This window comes from Rissa tridactyla, chromosome 7 (assembly GCF_028500815.1).
Source record: "Rissa tridactyla isolate bRisTri1 chromosome 7, bRisTri1.patW.cur.20221130, whole genome shotgun sequence".
Lineage (NCBI taxonomy): Eukaryota > Metazoa > Chordata > Aves > Charadriiformes > Laridae > Rissa > Rissa tridactyla.
In genome coordinates, this window is record NC_071472.1 from 49,355,930 (window position 1) to 49,383,897 (window position 27,968).

Sequence of the window (27,968 nt, forward strand, 5' to 3'; positions counted from 1 at the left end):
TGATGGATCGCTCACTCAGACGGTGGGACGGCCATCCCTCGATAGGGTGTGCGTGGCCATGGGTGGCCACAGTGTTGTCCCCAAGCGGGGTCATTTACCCGGTGTGCAAGACACAATGGCGCTGGCCACCCCCCCCGCCCCCCCCCGTGCCACCCCGGGTCCCCACCTCACCCCCGAGCCTGGCGCGGGCACAGATGGAGCGTTTTGACCCAACCGCCTTTTCCTGACGTGACTTCTCTGGCTCCTCTAACACAGCGCGTTGCCTTGGAGCCTGGCAATTAAAGGGAAGAGGAGCAGCAAAGAGGCGCCGACCCTGGCATGGGCGCTGGAAACCCGTTGCCTTCCCTGCTTGGGAGATGCCCTGTGAAAGGGGAAAAACCTGCCGCTTGGGTATTTTGATGCTATTCGAGGGCAACATCCCAGCCCCACTTCCCCACTGCCTCGTGCTCTCCTACTTACCTTGGAAAAGTCTCTTTTCCGTCTCCTCCTGGCTGGCTAAAGAATGGCAGTTCCTGCCTTTCCAGAGATCTCTTCTCCCCAGAGTTTTCCAGATGGTCAAATTATTTAGCACTGCCCAAAGCACAGGGCTCGGCAACAGCTCGGGTTTGGGGAGTTCCGTGTTCGGTCAAAGCAGGTCACATTCATGGTCCCGTTTGGGTCCCTTTGGGGCAAAAGAACGTCACTAAAGTTCTGGGGGAGATGTTGCTGATCTCGGGATGGTGACAGCAGGTACCAGCGTATTTGGCTCATGTACTGCTTTTTTGTACATGTCACGGCATGGGAGACTCGGCAAGAGGAAAGGGAGTTTGGCTGTTTGTTTAATGTTAAAACTGGGAAAAACATTCCCAAGGATTTACAGTTTACTTTGTCCCTTCCCTTGGCATTCCCAGTCTGTGCAGTCTCAATTTCTACAGATTTTAATCTTCAACATGTAATTTATAACTGCTGCTTTTCTTTACCTAGAAAATATTACTATTTAATTTAGTGGTCACATTCATACAGCCACTGTTGCGCATTTATCTCATCTCTCTCGCGGCGAGAAGCCGATGGGTGTAGATACAGGCAGTTGCATGACCTTTACAGTCTCACTCAGAGTCTGGGGACGCAGATTTAAGATTGTTTCAAGTCATTTTGATTTTATTACAAACCAAAACACTTCATGTTCAATGGCACCTCGGGTACACAGGATAATTACTCTTGGGGGAGAAAAACCACCCCCAAACCTAAACACCTTAAACAGGTATCAGTATAGTTAGAGCTCAGTTAGGCTTTTCCACAGGAGATCCCAAACTTGAGAGCACCCAACATCCCACCTGCTTTGTTTGTTCGGTCACTTATGGGATGTTATTTCAGCCTTATACGTTAGCAATGGAAGCTGTCTGATAAAGACTTTACTGTCTAGTGGATCACGCCAAGCTGCATCTGAAAAGAACCGTCTTCATCATCCAACCGTATCTGGAAACACAAATGCTTTGTACCGAAGTCGTACAATGGATCATCTGACGTGACGGGGTGTCGCGTGTGTGTAGGAACTTGTTGCACCTCGTCATTGCTTTGTTGGTCGGTTGGGCACATTGCTGTTATTGGGGTGAGCTGAGCGAGGGAGGCCCTGGAACAGGAGGGCAGGGAAGGGCTGTGCGAGCTCCGGGCAGTTTGTTGCACTCTCCGCTTGTTATCTTTTCTGAGAGAACGTCGGGGTACGGAGCGTCTCTTTATTTACATTCCGAAAGGCTGCTCTGGGTGTAACATCCAGCCTTTCCAACGAGCCCGAGCAACGAAGACTGAAACTGAGGGATTATATATAACTTGACAATCCCAAATGAAGTAGCGAGCAGATGAAGCTTATTGGTTTGTACAGTGCACTCATGCTGTGATATGTGCTAATATCACATAAAAGTAACAACTGTTGAGGATCTTCCCTGCCACGTCCTTTCCCATCCTTTATCACAATTAAGTTAAAAAGACTGGACCACTGCAAGGTCTATTTTTATACCCTTGGGCATGTGCTACCTCCTTTGAAAGCCAACACTGTTTTAGGAAGTACAAGAAAGGAGGGGACTGCGTTTCTATACCCCTGTACTCACACAAAGTCAAAGTGTGACTCTCATTACGTGCTGCTCTTCTGCCCTTATTCTGGGTCGCTGTCAGCATAAAAGTACCGCGATTCTCTTTTTAGTTACAAGAGGTGTTAGAAATGAATGCCCATTCACATTTAAGATTAGCTTATATGGCATATGACTCTTTCCAGCGCTACGTGGCAGCGTAATTCTGACAACAGCAGTGTTAAACAGCAGAATCAAAAGGAATCCAGACAAAGAAATGTCAGTATTCATACAATTTAACAAAGCTCCCTACTTGTTTTTACAAAAAAAAGCCCCAAAGATTTTAAACAAAAGGAAATGTCCTTCATTCAACACTGTTAAAATCTTCCAACGCTGTCAAAGTGACTTCAAAGCTTCTCCACATCTGCCTGCTCCAGCCGAAGCGCTGCTCTCTGTCCTCAGGCTTTCGTGATGTACCCTTCTCTGATAAGGAAGTCATAGATTTTCCTGGTTTTGTTCACATCGATCTTGATGAGCGCTCTAGCCTGCGCAAGTCTCAGGCCTCCTTGTTTGTTACACTCGTTCACTAAAGCAGCTTTATATTCTAAATAGGCTCCAGGGACCAACCTCACCATCTGACAGAGCTGGAAGACAAAAGGTGAAGTTAATAAACACTAACACTCATCACGCGCTTTCATTCTGTGATCCCTGTTGGGGGAGTAACATTGTGAGTATTTTTCTGAAAACACTTTAAATGTGGTGGGTTTTTTTTTGTCTGGGGGAGGCATACAGTAATTGTGTTATGAGCTGTTTCGATCCACAGGTAGGGAAGGGAGGAGCTTGCTGGCTGCTGCATTCAAAAACATTCCTGACTGAAAAATAAACTAGGAGGATGAAAGCAAGCTCTCAGCTCACAGGAGCGTAACTATGAGTGTGTCCTGTGTGGGCGTTGTTCTTTACAAACCCAGGGAAGTACACATGCCAAAGAGACTTGCAACCAGCAATTCGGCGTGCTGGAGGAGCGCCAGGGAGGGCATCTGTCTATTAATCCCCTGCAGACTAAGTCTTTAATACCTTTCTACAAAAGCAGCTATGCACACAACGCCTGCCCCCTCCGGAAGCCCAGGATGGAAGCTGTGCAGGGAGGGCATTACGGGCTTGGAAATCTGGCAAAAGGGCGGGCTTTCAAAAGCCCCCGTGCTCTGCTGTTAGGTTGCAACGCTCCTGTTTCGCTTCCAAATACCAGCCGCCTTCTAGACGGTGCGCTGGATCGCTCCCAGTGGAGATACTGGCTGTCTCCTCCTTTTAATAAGAAATGCTTAATGATTGTTCCTCATTGATAGGAAATTGCAGAATTCAGAGGACCTCAGACTTTATGTCTCAGCTGACGAGGAAATCAGATTCCCCATATACGCTAATGTCCTAGTCACAATTATTTATATGCTGAACGGAGCCACAAATGCCATGTTCCATGGTGAATCTGTGATCTGATTTTCAATGCTGCCATCTCCAGTGAAGGGGAAACAGCTTCCACGCAGAGGGAAAAGTCTGAAATGCATCTGCATTATACGTACGCTGAAATCTGCCTTGTAGACAGTCTAAGGACAGATTATGACTTCTATTAAAAAAAAAAAATAATAATCTTTTATTTCAACAGTTTTCCAGTGTTGCCTTTCACTGAATTAAGGACAGGCCTACACTGGGCTGCAGAAGAAACTGAGCCATGAATACGCGGCAGGCCCCTTGCTGCGTTGTTTGCCTCTCCTGGGGTTGCAGTCTCATTTCTGGGTGCTCTCTTGATCTCCCTGTGCCTCTGGTTTCTTTAGGTGACCATGCAAGAGCACTCCATATGGGGCTGCAAACTCCAACACCACGTCAAGCTAAAACCCATCGCTTAAAGAAAGCCAGATTCCATTCTCTGCCACACGTGCATACAAAAAGCTTGGTATGTGCACTGAAAAGCAGAAATATGGAAAAAAACATAAAAAGTTGAATACACTGTTATTGCCTCCATGGTTCCCGTTAGCGTTACAGTGAAAAGCAACCATAATTGGCTGAGGTTAGGCTGTGAGATATCTATAACACAGAAAGAGCTCTGCTATTCTAGTCCAGTGATCTGTCCAGTGAAGCCCTTGATGAAATCCTCTGCCAGTTTTAAACCCCATGTTCATTAAGAAAAAATAACCCTTCTGCTCAGCCCAGTCTCACAAAGGAGGGAGAGAGGGTGTCATACCCTGGATGTTATAATAGCACATAATAGCACCTTGGTGCTCATCTTTGCTGAATAAACTCATTTGCTGCAGCTATGTTGTACATAGAGTACAGTAACTGGAATTAAGAAACCAACTGGAAAACCTGAATGACTTTTGTGAGCAGGGAGTAGTCAGGGCGTATAGGTGAGGTGTTTTCACAGCACCTGAGACAGATGGTGTGAGCACCCCTGCGCTGTGAAGATGAAGTTTTATATAGATTATCTTTCCTTTCCTTTCCTCACCTCCTTCTCCTTCTCGTTAAGCTTCTCTGTGCCTGGGAGACCTGTGAGGTTGAGCGGTGGGGCACTGCGTCTGCCTGCGGGGACAAGAAAGGAGAAAACACTGAGGAACTCTGAGCCGTTTGGCAATGGCTGTTCCTTAGGTGTGTTATCACAGAGGCAACTAAATCCCCGTGATGTTAACCCAGTATGATCCAAGGATTATTTAGGGCTTAACATAAAAACTGCACTGATTTGATAAAAGGTGTGATTTTGCAACTGACATAGTTAAGCGTGCGGTGAATACTTGCATGAGGACTCTGACGCTGTGAAACCCGGCTCGCTGGCTTTCGGGAGGAACTGGAAGACAATGGCTTTCTGTCAAACTGGCACTGGCCGCGGTTAAGCCGGGCTGCGCCTCCTGACGAAACCAACTCTTCCAGCCGGGGCCAGGGAGGGCAGTGGGGCACGCAGGGGGCGCGCAGCCTGCACCACTCGCTCCCAGCAGGCGTGAAACCAGCAGCTGGCAAGGATGCTGAGGTTATTTATTGGTGCCATTAGCAGCCGGTTTCTCTGGCATTACCAACAACTTCGGGAAGCAGAGTTTTCTTTAAATGCCTTTAAATATGATGCAAATATTGTAAAGCAAATGCAGTTTGTGGATTTATTTTTGTCTGTTATGATAAACAGTACTGAAAGAAACGTCTGTCACCAGGTGGTCTGATAGTTCTCACTTTCGCTGTTGTTTATAACTGCTGAACTTTAACTGGTGCAGCTTAAAATTTTACAAGGGTTGTTTACTTGCAGGTTTGTGGTTATTTTCCTAATAGTTTGTTGTTTGTTTTTGTTTTTTTTTTAACTTCCAGAGCTCAGAACAAAGCTAGGGTTATTTATTACATTTTTAGAAAGTCTATTGCCCCCATGCTTTGGGTTGCATATTTAGCACTGCTAAGAGATAGGTCTCTCTATCCCAGGACAGACTTCCCAAATTTGGCAAAGTGATGAGATCCCAGGAAATACACAGCTCTCTTTCCCAGGGGCTGTGCTGGCCACTGCTCCATTCCCTGCCCTGGCCGGTTCCTGCCTCTGGGACCGTCTCTCTCCTTCTCCCGTGCGTCTGTATGAGACAGACGGGAGCCTGGCCAGGTGAGGGGGGCCTGATCGGAGAGAGAACTGAAGGACTAGAAAGAAGCTGGAAAAGTGTCTCGGGTAGGTGTAGAGAGAGTTATTTCCCAGCACTCCTCCCTCTGTCTATGGCCTGCAACGAGCGTGCTATGATGAGACATGACAGAATTTGGTTTTACTGTTTTATAAACCTAGGAAATAACACACACACAAACTAATATTAAAGAAAACATAATCAGGCTGCAGTCATGATCTCAAAATCTAGAAGTAAAGTTAAGCAACGCTAATTTGCCCTCTTGTATATTCAGTATGATGCAGCCTTTAATTATATAGACACGTGGCAGTTTTTCCGCAGTATCCTTGTCTTATTCAGTATGCAGGATGTTTGTTTAATTACCAACTATATGGTATTTTGTTTGGGTTTTGTTCAACATGTGATACTGGTTGTAAACACTGCATGCTATCTGAGTTCCATAGGCAAAACAATTCATGTTCTTTTGGGCTCTGCTACTTCACTGGCCACTGAATACTTGACAAAAAATGAATTTCATTCTTCATTTTAGCCCTTCAGCTGAGGGGATACTGTCCCCATTTCATGGATTTCATTTCACGCCCAGGCTGAGATACACAATGCTGTCTTATCTCCAAAACACCAGATCTTAGCTATCACCAAATGTGTTTAAAACATAGTGCCTATTGACTTCTGCAATGACCAATTGTTTGGTCTTTTCACTCAAATTACCAGGGCTCCTGGTAGAAATGAACAACATTTAGACTCAGTGGTCACCTCTAAGAAGTTTGGTTCAAGTAAAACTTTATCCTGGTCTCATTCATTGCATGCCATCCTGTGACCTCAACAAATGAGGTGAGATTTTATAAGAAGTCTTGTTCATGAGGGCCTTGACTGGCCCCTGAATCTGTCCTTACTGGACACTGAAAGAAGTAGGGCTCCTCTTGGTGGAAAAAAACCCAAAATTTGTGATTACAGAATTCAAGAATACAAAACCGTATTCATAGAAAAGGAAAACTGAAGTTGCATAGGCAACCTGTATCATCTCATTCTGTCACTTGCTTGATGCTGCAACGACTGCCTGCTTCTCAGGCAACTGTTTTTTGGTGTTCTGCCTTCCCAAATCTGCTTTCTGTCAGGTTCATATTGCTATGGTATGTGCTACACAGCTTCATTTAAAAACTGGATTAGCTTTATCTTTTAAAGATAAAATTTTGTTCTCATGTGAAAATTCTTTTCTTTCCTGCCTTGTTAATGTAGCTTTAGGATGGATTTTTCCATCTGTAGTCAGAAAAATCTGTAAATTCAGCAAAAAACCCTACAGGATTTGCACGTGGAATGAATTGCAGATTGAGGTAATGTTGACTTGAGCTTTGCTTCACCATGAGGCTTGAGGACTGACACTTTTGCACTTGAGCAAAAGAGTCTTTCTCCAACTGGCTGCCAGAATAGTATTACTGATGTACGGCTGGCTTTTTATCACAGACCATCATCTAACAGTTACCTGAATTGGAAGGAACTGGTACCGTGGGACTCAGGCCGGAATCACTGAAAAGAAAGGAAATTTTCAAATTGCCTTCATGTTTTGTTTTTTTTTTTTTTTTTTAAAGAATAACTGCATATATTGTCCCTGAAACTACTTTTTACCCAACTTCTAATAATTATACAATTCAACTTGCGTAACCCAGGCCCTGATCTGAAAGTCAACAGGATTTCTAAATATTTAGCGCTCCTAGATGGAAGACCATGTCTGAAAAAGGGAGTGAGGGACAAAATAAAAAATTCAGTGGAGAATGACTGGGGAAATGCCAAATCATCTTCTCAGACCACGTAGCATCCAGGATGCACTTCCTTTGCATTGCAGCTGGCTCCTTAAATCAAACAGCTTGTGCAGGGTGACTACACATTAATAATGCTGCTACATCTAAAATCATCTGAAACATTTCAAGTGTCATCTGCGCCCTCATTAATATCCATAAAGACCTTATTTTCCTCCATGACTTTATTAACAGCAGTTAAGTTCCTCAAATATAAACTACAGAAAACAGATTTGGAGCCCTTACTAGTCATTTTCTTGTCTGCACTTCAAGAAGCACTACTGCTGTTAGCCACCGTTTGTTGTCTTTCTGAATTTTCCTGTTCCTACTGTAATAAGCTGGGAATGCATTTGTTATTATCGGACAGAAATGCGTGTCGGATGCAGCTGACTAAAGCACAGGTTTGTGAAAAGCAGAGTCTTACTGTAACCGTACATATCAGCTTGTCGACTGAGCCACTGCTGGCAGGCGCTGCTGTCCTGGATGTACTGCAGGACTTCAGAGAGCATGGTGCGCTTCAGGCGTTCCTCGTCTCGCGTCTTCTTGAGGTTATCGAACGTTCTGGCACCTATGGCAAACAGAGATCGCGTTCTCACCAGCTGCCTCGGTTAAAATTTCCAGACAGTTATTTTTCCACTTTAGGAAATAAGTGAGAAACTGTTCTCTAGCTCTGGACCAGGCTCTGCTATTCTCCCTCACGACAACTACTTGGCATGGGAATGTATTAGATTCCACCCTGCACCCCTCCCCCGCTAATTTCAGGCCAAAAACAAACAAAAAAGGCTTCCGTGATCCAATTCCAGGATAAAAGAGGCCATTTCGTTTATGTGGAGGTCTTAGCCCTCTCTCCAGATATCACACTTGTTGACAGCCAGAGCAAGTGTCCAGAGATAAAGCACTGGAGACCACTGTGCCATACATTTTTTTTTTTTCTGAATCTTTTGCACAGCGGTGACTAAAGCAGCTCTGTTAGACAGCACATTCTCCAAGCTGATGGCTCAAACTAGCTTTAAAAAAGCACAGCTGGACTGAAGCATTATTGCTAAAGCCTTGTTCAGTTAAACGGCTAGGCAAATGCATTTTAAAACTAAGTGTCTTTTTATTCAACACATCCTCAGTGTTGCAAAATCATCCTTCCACGCCTTGATGAATGGGAATGGGCTGAATAATGCATCAGGTACTTACTACAGAAATTGGTGATTCCTGCTGCTCTGTATTCCTGTAGTCGCTTTATTTCCCTTCGCAGCTCAAATTCCACTGTTTCACCCCACGGGTAAGCAGGAGGGAAATCCAAAAAACAAATGTGGGTCAGCGGGGATGGCAGTGAGCTGTGGTGTACGTTGCTATTTCTTATTTGTCTGCACAGTTCGGCTACAAAGTCTACAGAACCACAGACAGGGTTAACCTCTCTGCACAAGTCTGGATCAGGGCTCAAACTCACCGTGGCCTAACACTCCTTGATCACAGATTTAAGCTGGTTTCTAGTGTATGTGTGTGTGCTCAGAAAAGCTATTTTTCTCTTCATGCTTTGACAGTTCCTTTGCCATACCCTCGACAAGGCAAATAACAATACTGTAGGATATCTGGAAGGCATTTCAATAGGTTTGAAAAAATACCCCATCCAGGCTCCTTACAGCATCTAATACTGTCTTTGAACTATGACTTTCATAACTGGACCTTCCAAAATTTTTCCTTGCAGATGACTCTTTTTCTGCTGTCAGTAAGATTAAATAGCCGCGTTTCTTTTGCTCAGTGATACTCACTGCCTATAGCTTTTATCAGCTGGCTTCCAGGCATTGCTTAGTTTTACAGTGCGCAAGTTTGCTTGTCTTGAATTTGTTTACTGGTACTACTCAGCAGAGCTGGATAAGGCGAGTCCTTGACTATCAGGTTAACTTGAGGACTCCGCTGTCACTACAACAACAAAACGAGGTTCCAGGACTAACACTCACATGCGGGACTCATGATTTTGCAGGATCATACTTTTGGTATTTCGCATAGGGTGTCCTGAAAATACAGGCACAACTGTTTAAATGCTTTGTTCTGTCTAATGAGCAGCAATTTTCCCAGCTTAAGTCAGAGAATTAAGCAGGATGTAATGACTCGTACTGGAATCTGACTAAATGCATGCTATGATTATGCATAAAGACTCGAGATGATTCGGTGACGGAACAATGCCTCTCCCTTTAAGGTAAGGGACATAATGACAGCTGTACTATATAATTATGTACACGTATAATAGTTTAACATGTATCTTTCAAAGAATTCACAATTTGCTGTCAGCTCCCAATTTCTCAACACAGACATAAATTTTAGGGATTTTGTTCTTTCAGTGATAGAGAGTCCCAGTAAATGAATAGTGGTCTTTTGATAAGAAAATACTACTGCTAACACATGACCAGAATGTTCAATCAAGTGAAAAATCAAACAAAGAACTCAGACACAGTTTAGTGGAAAAAACCACTTGCTGCTCATTTAATGTATGAAACCACAAATGTATTTGTTTTTCTGAGGGAGGTGGATGGGAGAGGAGGAGAAAACCAACCTCCTGGAGTGGTATATATTTAGGAAAGGTTGTAGATGATGCAACCACTCATTATGCTTATTGAAGAACATATATGCTAAAATCCTCAAACTACTTACATGCGTGGCTTTCAATGAACTTGTCATGCTCTACCGGTCCAAGAATTCGCGCAAATCGCCGCATTGTGTCATAAAGGTCTTGAACCTCCTTTGGGTATCGCCTTTCCAAAACTAGAGGGGGGAAAAAAAGTGTCATGCCTTATCATGACTACTGTGAGAAGAAAATAAATTCAGTGGAGCCTGAACTGACTGCCAGCCTCTGTGAACTGCCCAAAGATCCAGATTTGGTACGCCTCCTGGCCATTTTGGTCACAACTACAAACCGATGAGTAAAAAGCAACAAAATTGTAGAGCCTTTAAAATTCTAAAAGGAAAAAGGATGATATTTACATGTGGTTTGATCATTTCTTAGAATAGTGAGATGCATTTTAATGGCCTAGGTTTCTCCTTCACCCCTCTCCCTACTGAGTGGAGCCTGAAATGCTTCTGAAGAGCAATTCCCCGGCAATAACTAAAACACTGAGCCGGGAATAGTTAGAGCCAGCTGGTTGGAAACAGTCAGGGCAGGAAATCTGCTGGAATTCAGACCATCTGAATATTGTACAGTATGAAAAACCCACAATGGTGCACTGGAAACACTGAACACGCAAAGTTTTGCTTCCCGAGTAGAGGCTGCTTTAAAATTAAACAGTTACACCTGATACTCACTCTGAAATTTTCTGAGGTTGATTAGGCCATGATCTCTTATAATTCTGTAATTGAGAGAAAATGGTATTACTAGAACGCATTAACTCGTGTATTAGCTCATAAATACGAAGGCTTCAGAAGGAACTTTGATTTAGACCATCAGAGGGGTCTAAAACTAAACACATGAAATTTCCATATCCCTTGATCTGGCTAACTGAGAAACATGATGTAGCGATGCAGTGCGGCTTTAATCGGGGTAGATTTTGGGTGGTGGTATGCATTAGTCCAACTCTGACAGCACTCAGCACAAAAGGAGCTACAATCACTTTAAAGGTTTAAAATTGCTTCTTTAGGCACAGATTTTGCATCTACAGTGTCTTGTGACTTTCCAAAATTGGAGGTAAAGGAATGTCCCATGAAGCATGATTTGCAGCTTCAGAGGGACAAACGTCCTTCTGCTAGAGCAATGGTGAGGGACGCACGGCAAATTTCACCGCTGGGAGCAGGATGAAGGAATTTTTCCATGACAGTTTAGATTTTAAAAAGAGGGAAATTATTTAGGTAACTCAAGTTTGAAATGTTCTTGACAGGATCAGGGCAAGGAGCAGAGTAAAAAGGCAGGTAAGATATTTATAAGCGCATGACAAATACATTTGTGACAGGTTTCAGCAAACGTCATGTGGTCATTGCTATGTGGTGGCTGGATAAACACCCGACTTTTGCAAATGATAAGAGATACTAAAAAGTTGGGCTTGTCAAGGTCAAGTTGGAATTTGCTCTATAAAATCCATTATGTTTTCTTTAGTATGTATAAAAGAATATTCCCGTCTCATGTAGAGAAGACTTTCTGAGTCTGATGTCAGCATTTTTATGTCATTTTCCAGATTTTTGTCCCATCCTGCTGTAGAAACTTTACAAAAACTGACACCGATTTGATTTATGTAGCTGAGCCTTATGGCACTTTCTTTTAGTATGACATGATTTATCATAATGGAAATTATACCACATAAATATTTTTTTAATTTATGAATTATAAAGAACCAGGCCAATACATATCAACTTTTACCTGTCATTTAGCAGAACTATGCTGTATTATGAGAAGGAATGGAGGAGTTCCTACTCCAAATTACTAATTCTTCCAGCAGAAAGTAATACAGCAAGATATAATTTTAAATATTGAACAAAGTATTTGAAAGTTATAATAAAATTGAATTTAATGAATAGATTGAGTCATTCTAAAAAGCTGTCAAATGAACTGAATAAATTATTCAAACACACGTCAGCAATATAGTTATCTTCATTACACATCGTAGAAAACTAACTTATGGACCACTAAGAATTAAAAATAATGATGCAAACCATTTCTATGGAGAAAGTGGGGGGGTCTAGCAATGAGTCACAGGCTGGCAGCTTTTTTTTCTCCCCCTAAAGTAGAAAATGAATTATGTGCAGTCCATGAGCATTACATAAAACAGAGATTTGTCTCTTTTTTTTTTTTTCTGGTTCCTAGTCCTGGATCTGTGTCCGCTTTCCCAGACAGTATTTCAGTTCCTCATTCTGCAAAATGGCTACTCATCAGGTGTGCCAGAAGCTTAGTTAGTTATGTATAACTGGATTTGGGAAAGTAATATGAAGAGCCCTGTGTATATGACTTTCATGCACTAAAAAGGACTGGAAAATAGGCTTTTCAAAATTAATGACTTGGTTTCGAGAGTTTAAAGGAGAATTACGGTGTGTAGAAGTCTTTTGCCAACCATGTGGACAAATAAGTATCGGGGTCTGTTATCTGTGTTTTCTGGGCTGGTACCGTTGCTAAAGCCTGATGTTAATCTGTGCACAGAAGGAGAACCACACATAAGAGATGAAGCCTGTCACGCAAATTTCACAGCAGGAGGTCTCCATGCATGCGAAGGGTCTGGAAAGGTGCTATAGGAAATCAATGAAGTTTAGTATTAGGACAACACTGGCGAAAAATACGTGTTAATGAAACAAAGGAACATAGTTATTGCTTGAAAACTCACTTTTTTCTTCTCTGTCTTTCCTTTAACCTGGAATGATAGATATCTACAACTGCAATCTTCAGCGCTGCAAAATATTAAAAAAAAATAATTACAGAATACCTAAGTAATCACTGTATTAGGCTAATTTTCAAGCCTGTATGTTCATGGTAGGCTGAAATGGTCATTCTACTGCGCTGTTTTAAAAATCCCATGGCAATTTCACAGGGGCATAAACTCATTAGAAGCTAACCTTCTGCAGACCATCCATGCTCCCTGTAGAAGCTTTCCTTTGCTTGCTCCTTCCAAGTACGTCTGGAATGTATGCCCCTAAATATCAACTCAGGCAGATCCTGAGAACTCTCTTCCTCTTCCTTCTTGGACTATTTTACTATTAGCACTTATTTGTTCCTTCATACATGCAATTGTTAAGTATTCCTTCTCCTGAAAAGCACATTTATTGGATTTAAGGATCTGAGGCATCATCTTTGCACAAAGGCTTCTCTGCACAGAGCAAGGAACTCCAAAAGATAGAAAAACACAGTTCTGAACTGTGAGGATTCAAAGTAGCCTTTGCTACAGTTCTTAAAAACATCTACAAGATTTTAGCTTGTTAACTTCTAAACTTATCTGTCTGCCAGACGAACAAAGAGAATAGTTCACGACAATGTGAAGAAGCACAGGAAAAAGCCATGCTCATTAGAAAACATCCTTTTCGAAATCAAATCTGTCTGCTGTCTGGCTGATCCACTCGGAGATCCTTCCGCTTCTTTCTCCGGTAAGCATTTGGTTAATAAACTTTTTTGGTAAATTCTTGAGAGAAAAGATAAGGAGACACCTATCACCTTCCCTTCCCTCATTTTGTTAAATAATGCAAAAATTCTAGGTCATTAAATAAGCTTAGAGTTGGCTCATTTCTTGGTTGGCTTTTTTTCCTTTACGTTAATGATTTCAGTATGCTCTCAGAAGGAGGAGGCTTGAGACTTGACAGTGGGTTTACAGGCTGTGGAGACAACATGCAGCGCTCTGAAACGCAGCAAGAGCACGTCCCCTTTCAGCCCTCTGCGCTGCGTAAACAGGGGTGGCCCAAGGGTGACAGAATCCAGAATCCACTCCTCGGTCTGTAGTTACAAGAAAAGAGCAAAACCGATACTGGCAGTTTATTGATTGCGCTCTCTGATAAATAATAATGCAATTTTGAGAGAAGTGTGGTCATGTGTCTATTTTAAAATACGTATTTATATGTAAACACCAGGAAGCCCCCAGCCTCCAGGCAATTCATCTCTGCGGTTCCTCTGGGTAATAAAATCCCTTACAACCAGGGCCAGCTAAAGCCCCAAGGCTGTGCCTATCGGCCCAGGAGCCAACAGTTCTGATTTATGCTTGCTGACCCTGTATTAGCAAAAGAATCTTCAATTTATACAAAACAGATCTGATGTTAATCTAGGAGCAAAAGACTACGTGTGAAGACAGGAGGGGTGGTACAATGTTCTTACTTCTTTGTGCAAATTTCTTGCAAAACCAGGGTGTTCAAGAATCATTATGTGTTTTCATAAAGAGGTATTTAAGTTTCCTAATTTAAGAACAAGTGCAAGTAGCAAATTCTCCTTCTTACTTAAATGTGGGGACAAGGAAGTGGGAAATGCAGTAAGTTAGACATGCATGAAATATATTACTAAGTGTCGGAATCGGTGCCAGTTTATGGAAAATATTTTTATATTTTTAAACCCTCTGCAAGCTAAGCTAACGTGTTATTTTCTGGGGTTTGTGTGGGCAGAACTTAATAAGTACATGCAGAAATTGCATTGGAGAACCTCTATAAATATCACAAGTAATTACGCACTTATAACCATTGTATTTTGATGCTTTCACCTGAGTGCACAATATTCTGAAAGAAATTATGATCAACTGGGGAGGGGAAGGAACATTCATGAGGACAAATGAAGGGAAAAAAAATGGAGCTTCTGCTTACAGAAAAATTAGTATTTGCTGCCACATGCACTTCTGGAGGGTCTTTTGTTTTTAATAGACGTATTCACACAGGAACAGCCGATTACAAGATCTGGAATGCATGAATAACTCAAACTACTATACTGTTACATGCCGCATTGAAATGAGAAAAGAGATGCTGTACGAATGAAAATTATTTCCCTGTGCTTTTCCCCATGGACTGTACTAGGGAGAGTGTTGTTCGTACTGTTAACTTAAGATAATCCAAGCTGAAATCGTGTTCAAAGTGACCATTTTGGGAAATGATAAGGTTCTTTGAGATGATCAGAGAAGCTTTGAAGGATCCAGTGATAGGCAGAAATTCAAGGCTCCTTTCTCCATTCCAAAAAATCAAAATATTTTGGTTTCTCAAGAATGTGTGTCCAAAACAGCTTCTTTGCTTTTCATTCCTTTTCAGCCTCATTTGGTCTGCAAAAACTTTTTCGAGCACTAATGAGTGAGACCTTTGTTTCACGATAGCTAACCTCTGTTTGGCATGCAAGGCCCAAATAATGGGAAGAATGCAAACTAATCAAAGTAAACAGGCTGTGTATCCAGTGTGTGCCTCGGCTGGTACAAACTTAATGGCTGCAAGCCAAATTCACCCTCCCTGGAGGAAAGCAGGACCCCAGGCAAAGAGAGGATCTGCCTTCAGAGCGTGTCAGGAACTTCCACCAAAGAATAAACATCATGTAATATTTAGAAGGACACTGACTGCCTTGTATCTTATAATTTCACTACTGTACAGCCAGAGTTGCAGTCTATTTCCAATAGCTTCTAAACTTGCGGTTTCAGCAATTACTTCCCAGTGTTAGAGGTAAAAATAATTTACGTGAGAAGGAAAGGGGAGAAAAAGCCTAGAAAAAAATAAATTACTAACGCTATAATTCAGTCTGAAGAAAACTTGTAATTCATGAAATATTCAAGCACTCTGGGCTGAAAGAGATTTGTAACTAGTTGTTTCTTTTGATCTGTCCATTATGTTTTTGTCTAACTGCAGCATATATTTGCATGCGCTCATTATGTTGTAAGTACTGCCTAAAAGTTAACGGTTCAATAAGTTAATTGAAATATGAGAGATTTCATACAATTTCTACCATCTTGCTAATATCAAGAAGTGACTGAACAATGACTGTGACCTCCTGCGTGGTGGGAGGAGCTGGTGAGTCAGCAGGTCCTGGTTTCTGTGCTCCTCAGAAAAGGCTGCCTGGGAGTTTTTCCACCTTGTATTAAATTGCATTCTTCTTCCTTGTGGAAATACTGAGAACTTGTTTAGAGTGAGACAGGAAAATATAACAGGGAAAATACATCAGGAAACAGAGGTCAAGTAGCTTAGATCTAGAACTTCTTATAAAATGATTTTTACAAAATTGCAAAAAAAGCAGAGCAATGTGGGGGAAAGGGAAGAAGGGGGAATTCTGTTCCAATGAAAGCATCAAATATTCCCATGTTAATGTGCAACCCAGACACTGCAGCACTGATCTGTGACTCGTGTAACAAAAGAAAGGAAGAGAGACCATAGAAATTATTCTGGTTGGTGTGTTCTCAAGGTCTAGCTTGAGTAACTTTCAGAAAATGGAATATAAAAGTAGTTTTCAAAAATCAATCTTGAACCCAGTGAGGTTTAATGCATGGCAGAAAAAAAAACCTGAGGAATTTTTCACAAACCTGATACTTAATCTATGCTGCAAGATGCCATTTGGGATTCTCTGGGCTATAAAATGTATCAAAAACCTGTTTTACATCTTTACCTATTTTAAAAAAAAAAAAAGTTTGCTGTTTGGCCAGCAAAATTGTGTCTCGAGCAGGTGTGGAAGCCCGGCACAGGGCTGCTTTTCAAGGATGTTTCTGTACAACGTAGTGTAGAAGTTTGCCCGTGGGCAGGGCCGGGGTAGAGAGGCAGCTTAGAGCCGCTGCCTGGAAGTAGCAGGACAGGCAGCCCTGGGAGAGACCAGCAGAGCTGGGCCTCCAGGGCTGCCCCCGACCTTCTCTCCTGCTAACTAGAAAGGACAAAGGCTTCTTAAATCATCCAAGCGCTCGTCCGTGCCTTCAGATCCAATCGTTGTGCCATTTCGTACAGTACGAAATCCTACAATTAGGTCGCAAAACATTCTCAAGTCATCAAGAAAAGTCAGCATCTGAGATCTTTAAAACTGCAGGACAGGGAGGATGTGGCCCCGTCCTTATTTGTATTAACTTGGAGAAGGGAAAGATCTAATTCCAAAGTTTCTTTTAGAAAATTATTTCTCCTCTCCCCAATATGTCTCACGTAAAAGAAAAACAGCTGGCGAGACCCTGGGACTTCATTTTTTCGAGGCATTCTCTCTCTCACGTGGGCAGATCCAGGACAGCTGTGGGAAGGAAGCTGCCAGAGTCCCTGAGCTAAGAGATTGAAAATGTAGTTGGTCACGCTCCATAATCTCGGCCAAGCAGTTTTCACAGGGCAAATGCCTGACAGCCTATACTAAATACTGAAGACAACTGAAGAATGGACTAGAGAACATCCAATGAAATTATGAGGCAAAAGATCTGACAGACAGAAGGAAGTATTTTTTCACACAACACTTAATTAAATTGTAGAACTCCTAACTTAATTGTGGAACTCACTGCTACAGGATGTTACGCAGGCTAAAGTACAAATATACATAGTTCTAACAGTAGTTAGCCAAGTTCATGGAGGACAGGTCCTTTGGTCAGAATGATCTGAACACAACCTATGGCTCAAGAAGTCGCTAAACTTGTCACTGCAGGAAATGTGGAAGATATGCCAGGAAAAGTATCTGCCCATACTTGCCTTTTCTTACATTCTTCTCCCGTGCATCTGCTATGGGGTACTAACAGGACACTGGGCTAGATGGACCAAAGCTCTGCCCCTGCACAGCTTTGCAATATTCTGAAGGGATGAGGAAAGATGATTTTCTGCATTCAGACTGACGAGTTAAACAGGAGGCTGGTAGGAGACACCTTAAATGGCTGAACTGTGCAGTGGGAGGAAGACGTGTCAGGGGTTGGAAGACAGTGCTGGTAAACCAGCTTCAATGAATATTAAGGTAACAATTAATGAACAGAACCAGGAGATTATCTTGCTTTTTCAGTTTACCGGGACTCAGAATAGGACATGGAAGCAAGAAAATATATCTTTTAATAGTAATAAAAAGAAACGATAGAGAGATGGCATGATGAATCCGTGACATGTCCACAAGCCAGTCCCCCTTTCAATAAACGTTAAAAGGGAAGCGAGACTGACATACGATTCTCATAACCTTTTTTGAGCCAAGGGAGTTTTCATTCCTTAAAGCTCTGTGTACGCTGCTGAATTTCAAACTGATTCTTTAAGTTTGGAAAGACTGTCTGTACGTAACAGGATTTGTCTGTCTCCAAGGGATGCTAAGGCTTTAGCTTAGAACTGCCTGACATAGATGGGAGAATTCTGAAGCATAAACACAGTACTTTTAAACACTATATGTACTTACAAATGTGGGGGAAAGTATGATCTTTTCTCCTCTATGGATTAAAATGTCATTTTCGTAATTCCTGTTGTCATTTTAAGAATTCCTGTTATTTGGTATTATTAAGGCAGCTGTGTTCACAGAAACTCAGCAGCAGTAATTGGACTCGTGCAACAACCATCCTCTCCTCAATAAAAAAGTAAGTTGTCATATATGGTTAATGGTGCTATAACTCAGGGTGGATGTTTAACGCATGAAAACCCATACAACTTCAAGAGCAGAACATTTTCAAAGTGTTGCACATAAATTACATACCTCCTTGCTGCCTGTATTAATATCCACCCTGATATCAGATTTCCTAAACTAACAGAGGTTAGAATAAGCGACAGATCTTCTAACAAACTAGGTACGGTAGGGAAAAAGGGTATTAGCAACAGAGAAGAAAGTGTTCCTCTTTCTATCAGAACAAAAGTTGTGCCTTGTGGTGATGCTCACAAACATTATGTAGATGGAAATATTATCTTTCCGCCAGGGAGGAGAAGTGATATCCAGGCATTGATGTTTCTGTTTTTTAATAAGCCTGTAGGTCTGTTTATTCAAACACTGATGTACTGCTACCTTTTGCCAGACAAATTGCTATCTCAGATAATTTGCGTCTACTTAGATAAACTTTCTCTGGAGTTTATACTGGATAAAATATCACTTGCGTCTTTCCTAAAGAGATACCTACTGCTGGTGGAGACTATTCCATTTCAGTCATGTTCTACTTTATAGCTGGCTACATTTCAGCAGTAAGGTGTATTATTCTCTATATAAGTACCATTTGTATGTCAGTTGATTAAGAGCTTTTAAAAGAGATTTGAAAGTGAGGACCATAGAAATGCCAGTGTTTAAATCCCAATGCACAGAAGTGAGATCATTAAAAATGTATGTTCAGTTTTTAAAAAGTGTGTAGAGAAGAAGAGACCCAATGAAATGCTGAGTAGGCACTCTGAAACGTTGTTTTCAGACAACGTACAGAAACAGGGGACTTACCATGCAAAATGTCTGAATCGTCTTCTACAAAATCAATATCTCTCAAATCCCATTCAGCATAGTTGTCAAATTCCTGCTCAGAGGTGATTAATAAATTGTCATTAACTAGCACTAAAAAACTGGTATCAGCTTTCAGTAAACGTATAAGTACTGAAAACAGAGATATTTACTCATACAGTTGTACGAGGTTCCATCCTTGAGCAACATGCCTCACTGGGGAGCTTTAACTAGGGAATGTGTACTATGGACCCCCATGGCTGCAACTGGAACAGGATGCTGTGATAGGATAATGAGAATTAATCAGGTAATCTCCATGACTGCCCCACTGTGGTGGAAATTCTGCTCAAACGTACAAAAACAAGCAGCCCCTATATGGCTGAATTCATTGCTTCATGTACAGGAGCTTGTTTTGCAATAGAAACTGGGGCCCCGGGCCCACGGCTAAAAACACTGCAAACAATGCAGGTCTTTCAAGCGATCTTTGGATCGGGCTCCTATGTGCTTCTGTAAGGCAAACGAAACAGAAGCATGCTGAAGCTGACCCCTTTTGCTAAGCATCTAATTCACAGCATCCAGCCCGCTTACGTAGAGAGCCATTCATGATGGGACATCTGGTGGCAGCAGCAGCCCCAGCCCCTGCACACAGGCACCCACTCGCCGAGCGCTGCTGGCAGCTTCGCAGGCTTCCAGCGCCACCTCTCTAATTAAACCCTTGGCTTAATCACCCTCTCCGGTCCTCTCTTGTTTTTCATATGAAGAGTACAGACCTATAGGCATGGGCAAACAAGCGTGCGTTTGCTGATCTTGCATTCAGTAGCAAATTTAAAATAATGGGAGAAGAGAGAGTCTTACCTCAACAAAGTCCGCTCTCGCTGGCATGTACCCAGCCATATCCCTGGAGAGCAAGGAATCAAAAGTAGGCCGTGGGGGATCATCAGCAGCTGAAAAAAGAAAGGTTTTTAGATGTTGTGTAGGGCTTAGAGTCTTTTTTTAATGATCTGTAAATAGGTGTTTCTTTTGCAGGAGGAGTGGGAATAATTAGTTGAAGAAAAACACCCTGATTGGGCTTTTATTCAGCATTACATTCAGAAAAAGACTGAGCTCATCCAGAGAAAAATGCAGCAATCTCGAGATCTTCATAGTATTCTCAAAAGCCAAACACAGAAATTCAAGATAATAAATAGGTTATAAAATGTAAACTCCACATTTCAGAGCTCAGCATCCCCCCGGTAAACCTCTGCAGATCACTCGCTCTCAGCGTGCAAGTTCTTTTAGTTAATAGCAACAGGGGTGTTAAATCTGCCATCTTCTGGGTGCCATTTACAGAGAGCTGCAATTAAAGGTATACAGCTCTGAATTTTTACAGCGCTTCCCAACTGAGGAGCTCAGTGTTTTACCGACAATAATGGACTGAGGCTCACAACACACTTGTGAAGGAGCTAAGCATTGTAAGTCCCATGCTACAGATAAAGCAAGCTGAGGCACAGAGAATTTGTCTTGGCCTGGGTCACATAAAAAAATCAATGACAGCCAGGGAGAGAACCAAAATTGTCCAGTTCCTACTGCTTTAGCTCTAACCACTTTATCGTGAAATTTAAACCTCCAGATACCAAGCAATCTTTTTCCCCAGCCATTCCGGGGAAGCTTTATAATGGAACAGCTGATAGACTGGGGGAATTCTGAAGACGTTAAATTTAAGGAAAACTGAAAATTTGTTAAATTGCTGAAATTTAACATACACTTTTAAAAGGCAGTTTTAAAGAGAGAGGTGTGAAATCAGCATAACTTAAAGGGCATGATTTTATGACAGATCACATCAGCAGTTAGGCCCGGTACACAGTGGATAGTCAGATGAAACGTTTTAAAGGTCGAAACCCCTTCTCAGTTAACGTTGCTGCGCGGGGTCTGGACAAGGGTGAGAGCTCTCTCTGGTATTTGCCATGAAGAACAGGCTGTTTCATAGCGCCATACGTGAAGCAGCTTTGAGGTAGCTCGTCCTTTAAATGAATCTGCACATCCAGGCTTTTGCTGTGGTGATTTCTGTGAGTGACCGTTTCCACTGGCTGTGCAGGAACTTCTGGTTTTGAGGAGCTGATGTTTGCATCAGACCTCTCCGTTCCCTCCCTTTCCCCGCTGAACTGGCAGTCTTGGCTATTTGATATGCCAATGATTTAATACAGCGTGAAGACGACCCTACTACCAACATTGTTCAAGTTAGCCATCAGAACAAGCTCTCCTTTTGGGAATGAAAGCAAACTGCATGCGTGGTGCGTGCCTTTCTCCAAAGGCTGCTCATTTCAGGTCTGGAAGAGTCGAGACTTGCGGGAAAGCTCCCACACGTGCTACGGGCAGGGGATACTCACGGTGGAAAGGAATGGCTGTTTCATTCTGTTGTGCCTCCTCCGCCTGCTTCAGGTTCAGTAATGTAGACGCAAACAAGGGGTTGTTGATAAAGTGTTTCATATAATGTTTCTCACACTCCTCCTTGGATTTTGTGCACATCTGGTTAGCTACGTCCTGCCTGGAGGGGGGAGAGGGGGAGGCTTAATATGAAGAATACAGAAATGTTGAGGGTTCTTGTCTTTCCCTAGTGGGAAAAGATAATTTTGGACAAGAGACTGATTGCATGGTGTGCGGAGAACTGATCTGTCATGATGTCTGAATTCACGTTTTGTGTACTATCACTGAGCCAATACTTACACGTTTGATACAGGGAGCACTTTTTTGGTGATCACGAGCAATACAATTCACTGTCTTTACATGAGAAACTCCCTGTCTGATGGAACGTACCAAATCTTTTATATGCTTGAAATTTAGTATTGTTATTTGAGAGCTTTTGATACATTTTACTAATTCCAGGTAATGGTAAATTCTAAGTCTGGAATTGCATTCTGCTTCTCAACTTTCTCGTGCGATTTTAACTGGATAGTGGTTTCCGCTTTCGTGTAGTGATGTTAAACAGGTTTTTTTAAACACCAAAATGGTTGTACAAAACATGTTCTGGAAATTGTTGCCAAACTTTCTCAGAAAAGTGGTTGACTAGAAATATGAAGTATTTTGTCTTAATAAAATGGCTGTGTAAATTGAGGACTTAAAAAAAAATCCACCAGCAGCAATCATTTTAATTCTGTTAAACTAAAAACTGGATGCAAGGGATTCCAGGAAGAAAAGTCAGTTTTTCCTTTATTTGGTAAAGGCTGAAAAAAGCCAAGTGTTTAAGGAAAAAGTTAAGATTACTTGTATTGCTAAGTAGGACAAAGTGTACTAGACAGCATACTTGAAGAACATAACTGCAAGCGTTTTCAGTCTTACTTATGACAGCAATGTACACTTAAGAGCTCAGTTTTGTTTCAGTGAAGTCTAGAGTTCTATACTTTTAATACAGCTATTTTTTCACGAAGAGAGAGAACTCATGACTACAGATCTCCTTTATTTACAAATGTATAAAAATCCTGTAGCAACTACAGAAACTAACTTAACAGAACACAGTATAAAAATATTAAATATTTCCAGTGCTCTATCCTAAATATGACAGAGAAGCAGGAAACCTCCAAAAATAACAATACCTAGTTAGTCAACTGTAAGCAAACCGAAACCACACAAGATAAGAAATTCTGCAGTTAGTTTTTACATAGGAGTAAACTGGGGCACAGAAAATCTTGGGCAATAGTTGAGTCCTTCAAAACCTACTGACTTTAATGCAAACGGAGGGAACTTTGTACTTCACTGGAGTGCCCTGCATCTCAGAAGAACAATTTCCTTGTATATCTAACAGCAGATTTGAAAACAGAATCCGCTACCCCAGTCTTCTGTTTTAGCTGCTAAATTAGTGTCTCACCCACAATAAGTCATTGAACATTGAATATTGAACTTGCACCAATGGATTCAACAGTTAAGATCCAGTGAAATGAAAGGAAAAACTACCCATCATTCACTGAAGTTGGCCGAAGCACTAAATTCTCACCAGTTGCCAAATCCACAGTCCATCACAGCTTCCAGGAGAGCCATTTCCTCTTGAGCCGTCCAGTTAGGATCCAAGACAGGGAAATCAGAAGTCTAGAGAAGAAAAAAGCAAATCAAACTGCTGTGATCCTCTGTTACAATCCACCACATCAAGAGCAAAGAAGTTCTAAACTACAGGGCAACACAGTGTATAATACCGGCAGTTTTAAACTTTTAATGTGTCCCATGAAACCTGATCAAATAATTGATGAATTATTTAGGCTGATGGGTCATCAACTACAGTAAAAACTAGTTTGTCGCTACAGTTCTTCTGATTATACCGTTACATGTTGTATCTACCAGCTGTAATTCAACAATGTTATGCTATGAGACACCGTAAAAATTACTGAAAACTTTAAAAATTTAAAAATTAATTTTGGGGAAGAAAAAACAAGAATAGAGAAACAGAAGTTGACTCACATGGTTAAAGAACTGGAAGTCTAGTGAAATGCATTGAGCTATCTAAGCACAATAAAAGAATGTAGCTTTAAAAGTCTCCACTATTCCATTATGTTCCAGGTGGGTATTTTTCTTTACTCTCAAGGAAGACTTTTTCTTTTGTAATAGTTCTAACCCTCTGAATCAAAGAATTGTATCACTTAGCTTTTCAGTGTAATGTTAGTAAGCAAAGGTCTAACTCCTGGGAAGTTATGAAAGCTCAAGACTGAGTAGGTGTTATCTAAAAGGAATATTTACCATTATCTCATAAGTATGATCACTTTGATGTTTCTTGTATTCAAATCCTCGTGTGAAACACTGTAGAACAAAAGATTAGCATTATGTTAGTCTCCTCCTTCTGCCCTGAAAACATTTTAACTGATCCCTTTTTTCCTTTTATTCTCTGACCACTGGATATCCAAAACTGACTATCGGATATGCGGAAAAAGATACTCCATTTTTCTGGTTTCATACTAGAAAAAACATAAAATGGTAGAAAAATCTTTGTTAAAATTGTGTTAAATCTGTCTTTGTATCTTCCTTGTCTTTTGCACCGAGGCATTACTCCTGTGAATCGACATACTTTTTTGTTAAGTATTTAAGGCAAAGTTAGGCAGGTGAAGGAAGCTCGGTGCTATGTTCTAAAGTCGATCGAGCCAGGAAGAGCAGAGCATTTCTTAGGTATTGAAAACACAGTTTCCCTTTAATCTTGGTTTTCTGTTTAAAAAGCACCAGCATGGTTTGCAGCTATTTTCAAAAGTAAAATTTCTGTTTTTTTAAGTACAGGTAAATGAACAAAAATATACCCAATATACAAAATATGGTTTTGTGTATTTTGTACATATCTGAGCACAAGGCTAACCACCTTTTTCAGTGTTAGAGGTTATTGCCAATTTTAATCATAAGTAATGCAAACTTATTTATTTAATAATTTCAAACTAGCAGTACTTTCTGTGGTTATCAGATCACACACATAATTTTTAAAGAACTATATCCAGCCGCAAACAATTATTGTCAGTATTGCAAACTTCCCCAAATTTTCATTTCCATTCAGGAGGAAAAAACAAAACGTGTGGTGACAAGGAAAGGGTATTTCTTGATGGCTTTTCTTTTCCAAGCCATAAAAATGACTGTCTAGACATGCAGCGGCAGGCTCCGTTACACAGTCAGGCTGACTGCATGTCTTTAGGTAGCTTTAGCTGCCTTCACAAAGATCTCCTTCAGCCGCTCATGCCTCAACTCTTCAGCCTCCAACATTTTCTTTGTCGTTTCCCTGTCCCTGAGCAAATAAGTGTGTTGATACAAGTTTACAGAGACCAGTTATTAATGTGTTTATGGAACAACTTGGCACCGGACAGGCCTTTGATGACTTTCTCAAATAAATTAATGCCTTTGCTTTCATCCTTGCACTCACCTGCAAACACAGGAGGAAGGGAGGAGGCCCGCACTCCGCACACTTAACGTAGGGCTCTGTGAGGTACGAAGAGCAACCTCGGCATGGAGGCTTATCAAAAGGGTCATCTGTGAAGCCAAAAGTAAATCTCATGCAATACAAACAAGGCACTGGTTTAGCAATCACCTAAATTCACTTTAAGTGAACTCAGTTGTATATAACCTCTTTCCGACTGCATCTTTTCCAAATATCTGTTAGAAGTTCCGTGTTCAGCTGGAGTTGTAAGAGATTTGGCACCGCATCTCCGCTAGACCTGATACACTCAGGGCTAAACCTAAACTTGTGCAGAGGAGTCAAAGGAAAATCTTCTCTGCAGCAGCCTCCTGGTACAACTCAGCACTGATCCGCTCGTGTTCTGCACCAAAGACCAGCCCCAAGGCCTTATTCGTGGAGAATACTGCACAGAGAGCTGCAGCCTCCCATTCGTGTACCTCAGGTCTGACTTGGAAAGCGTATTGCTGGGTTGCAAAGGCATCAACAAGATTGTTCTGTAACTCGTCCAAACCTCAGACTCTGCTCAGGTTGCTGAACAAGGAATGGAACACTCCTCTGCAAGTTTTTCTCATTTTGTTCATTGCAAAGTAGTCAAAATAAATAGACTGTCAAGTTATAAGCCACATTTTTTCCAAGAAAATGGATTTGAACTAGCCCAACTATAAAAAGTAGATAGAAAAAAAGATCCAAATTAACACTGAATCATTTATGTACTCATTCTCTTGAGAATTTGATCAAAGAAGCGACCCTGTGGACCAAATACTGCTAGATTTCTGTCTCCCTCCCTGAGACGGCTGCTAATATCTTTAAACAATGGCAAGCACTTTCCAAATGTCATCTTGTGGTACTTACTACTGAAGGAGGCCAGACGCTCCATTCCTCTTCCTTGGTGGTGTTCTTGCTCCTCTGAATAAAACCCGTCCTGCCTAAAAGCCCGTAGCGTGAGCCTTGTCCCAACCGGTGTGTCCAAAAAGGGTATTCCCTGCCTGCAGATCTCTCCTGCAGCCCCCGCAGATGAGACCCTCCCAGAGCCACCTGAACACAAAAGCAAAAGGGTTGTCAGCAGCCTTCGTAACAGAGTCCATTTGACATGGCTGAGAGTCTGTTTTCTGTGTATGAGAAGAAATCAAACACGGAGGGACAGGATACAGTGTAAGGAGAGGTGTGAAGTGATGGGGATGTGAGCCAATCCTAAACCAAGGCTTTCAGTGGGAACGTATGAGCTGAGCAGAGAGTTATGAAGAGCTGCTGTGCAAGAAAGCAGTTTGCACCTCCAGGAGGCACCGGGAGGAGAACCAACAGGTTAAAGGTGGCACAGACACAGCAGCGCAAAAATCTACAGTGCTCATGCCATCTACATTTTCAGTGTTGAATGGGACTCAGCGCCTATGAACAGGCGCCTGACTCACCAGCACTGGTACAGTGAGGTTCTGCACTGCTGGGAATTGAGTTGCTTTCCATTGTGGGATCTCTTAACATGTCTCACTGTTACAAGGTATTTTTGCTGGGAATGGCTCAGGCTTCTCACTTATTGAAATTAATGGTTCTCTTTCTAGACTTTTCTCCTCCGTGCACCATGTGAGGAAGCACGGTCCGGCATCCAGGGGCACCACTGAAGCTGTGCAGCCCTTTCAGGCAGATGGCAGCTGCTTCCATCCTGGCTACACATCCCTGCTTGGGTCCTCAGGGAACCAAGAGCAACTTCCAGCCTGGACTTTTTACCCTGTGGCGTAAGTGACCCCGCACAGCCACCTCTGGGCACCCACTCCACTCTGTGAACTGCAACCACTCTACCCCCGTCCGCAGGGCTGCCTGAACCTGTGCAGCACCAACCCGCCGGGGCAGTGCCAGCACCAAGCGCAGCAGCACAGCCCACTCCTGATGCAGCTCTGTGCACCCCCTCGTATCCCATTCCCAAACCCCACTGCCCTTAACCCACTTGCCAAACCCCAATTCCCATATCCCGTTACCGAACCCCACTCCCCTTAACCCTAAACCCCACTTACCATATCCCACTCCCCCATATCTCATTCCCAAACTCCACTTGCCATATCTTACTTCCCAAATCTCACTCCCCCATAACCTCACTCCCCTATATCCCATTCCCAAACCGCATTCCCAAACCCCAGTCCCCACCCCCCCATAAACCACTCCCCAAATCTCACTCCCCCATATCCTATTCCCAAGCCCCACTCCCCAACCTCACTCCCCCATATCCCACTCCTCTATATCCCGTTCCCAAACCCCACTCCCCTTAACCCACTCGCCAAACCCCACTCCCCAATATCCTGTTCACAAACTCCATTTGCCATATCTCACTCCCCAAATCTCATGCCCCCACATCCCATCCCCAATCCCCACTCCCCCATACACCATCCCCACTCCCCGTATCTCATTCCCAATCCCTACTCCACAAACCTTACTCCCCCATCACCCACTCCCCAATCCCTGTAACCCAATCCTCACTCCCAATAATCCCACTCCCCGTCCAGCCCTGGAGGACCCTTCTCCCCATCACCGCCAGGAGGCGCCCTCCGAGGCCCCGCCCCCTCGTAGGCCCCGCCCGGCGCCAGCGCGGTCCGCGAGGCCGGTGAGGGACGCGCGCGCTCCCGGCAGCCAGTTCCCCGCTTTGGTCCCCCCCCGGCTGCCCGGACGCCGCCCTTCCCGCTTCCCCCGCCCCGGAACCGGCTCCTCCCCGCTCTGGTACGGTCCCGACCTCCTCCCTCGCCCCTCACGGGCCGGGCCGGGCCGACCGCGCCCCCGCCGCCTCTCACCTCACGCCGGGCGGCGGGTAGGCCCCGCGCACAGCGGCCGGCCGCGCCCCGCCCTGCGCATGCGCCGCTGGCCGCCGCGCGCGCGCCCGACCCGGCCCGCCCC

At 42.8% G+C, this 27,968-nt stretch overlaps 1 protein-coding gene across 3 annotated transcripts; it reads right to left on the reverse strand.

Annotated features, from left to right (window-relative positions):
• Nucleotides 1-970: 970 nt before the first annotated feature.
• Nucleotides 971-27,923, reverse strand: TADA2A (transcriptional adaptor 2A). 3 transcript variants are annotated; one of them, XM_054208984.1, is made up of 16 exons: nt 27,866-27,923; nt 25,944-26,126; nt 25,059-25,165; nt 23,903-23,962; nt 23,169-23,260; nt 21,568-21,725; nt 20,057-20,145; nt 19,205-19,277; nt 12,756-12,819; nt 10,756-10,799; nt 10,108-10,218; nt 8,650-8,844; nt 7,900-8,032; nt 7,152-7,195; nt 4,537-4,610; nt 971-2,686 (listed from the first exon to the last, which is right to left on the reverse strand). In XM_054208984.1, the coding sequence occupies exons 2-16, from the start codon at nt 25,966-25,968 to the stop codon at nt 2,501-2,503; spliced, it is 1,455 nt and encodes a 484-aa protein (XP_054064959.1). In that variant the 5' UTR covers nt 25,969-26,126; nt 27,866-27,923; the 3' UTR covers nt 971-2,500. The 3 variants fall into 3 exon arrangements, with proteins under 3 accessions (XP_054064959.1, XP_054064957.1, XP_054064958.1); XM_054208982.1 differs by lacking the exon at nt 27,866-27,923 and adding an exon at nt 26,501-26,809; XM_054208983.1 differs by lacking the exon at nt 27,866-27,923 and adding an exon at nt 26,501-26,802 and having other exon boundaries at nt 981-2,686; nt 8,650-8,721.
• Between the last annotated feature and the right edge of the window lie 45 nt (nt 27,924-27,968).

Excerpts from the sequence above, each read along its gene's own strand:
- TADA2A (XM_054208982.1), bottom strand. The coding sequence starts at position 26,570 with ATGTTAAGAGATCCCACAATGGAAAGCAACTCAATTCCCAGCAGTGCA. Across the intron at positions 23,261-23,902 it reads ATCATACTTATGAGATAATG|ACTTCTGATTTCCCTGTCTT; the intron begins GTAAATATTCCT and ends TTTCTTCTCTAG. Across the intron at positions 2,687-4,536 it reads TTAACGAGAAGGAGAAGGAG|CTCTGTCAGATGGTGAGGTT; the intron begins GTGAGGAAAGGA and ends TTTGTCTTCCAG.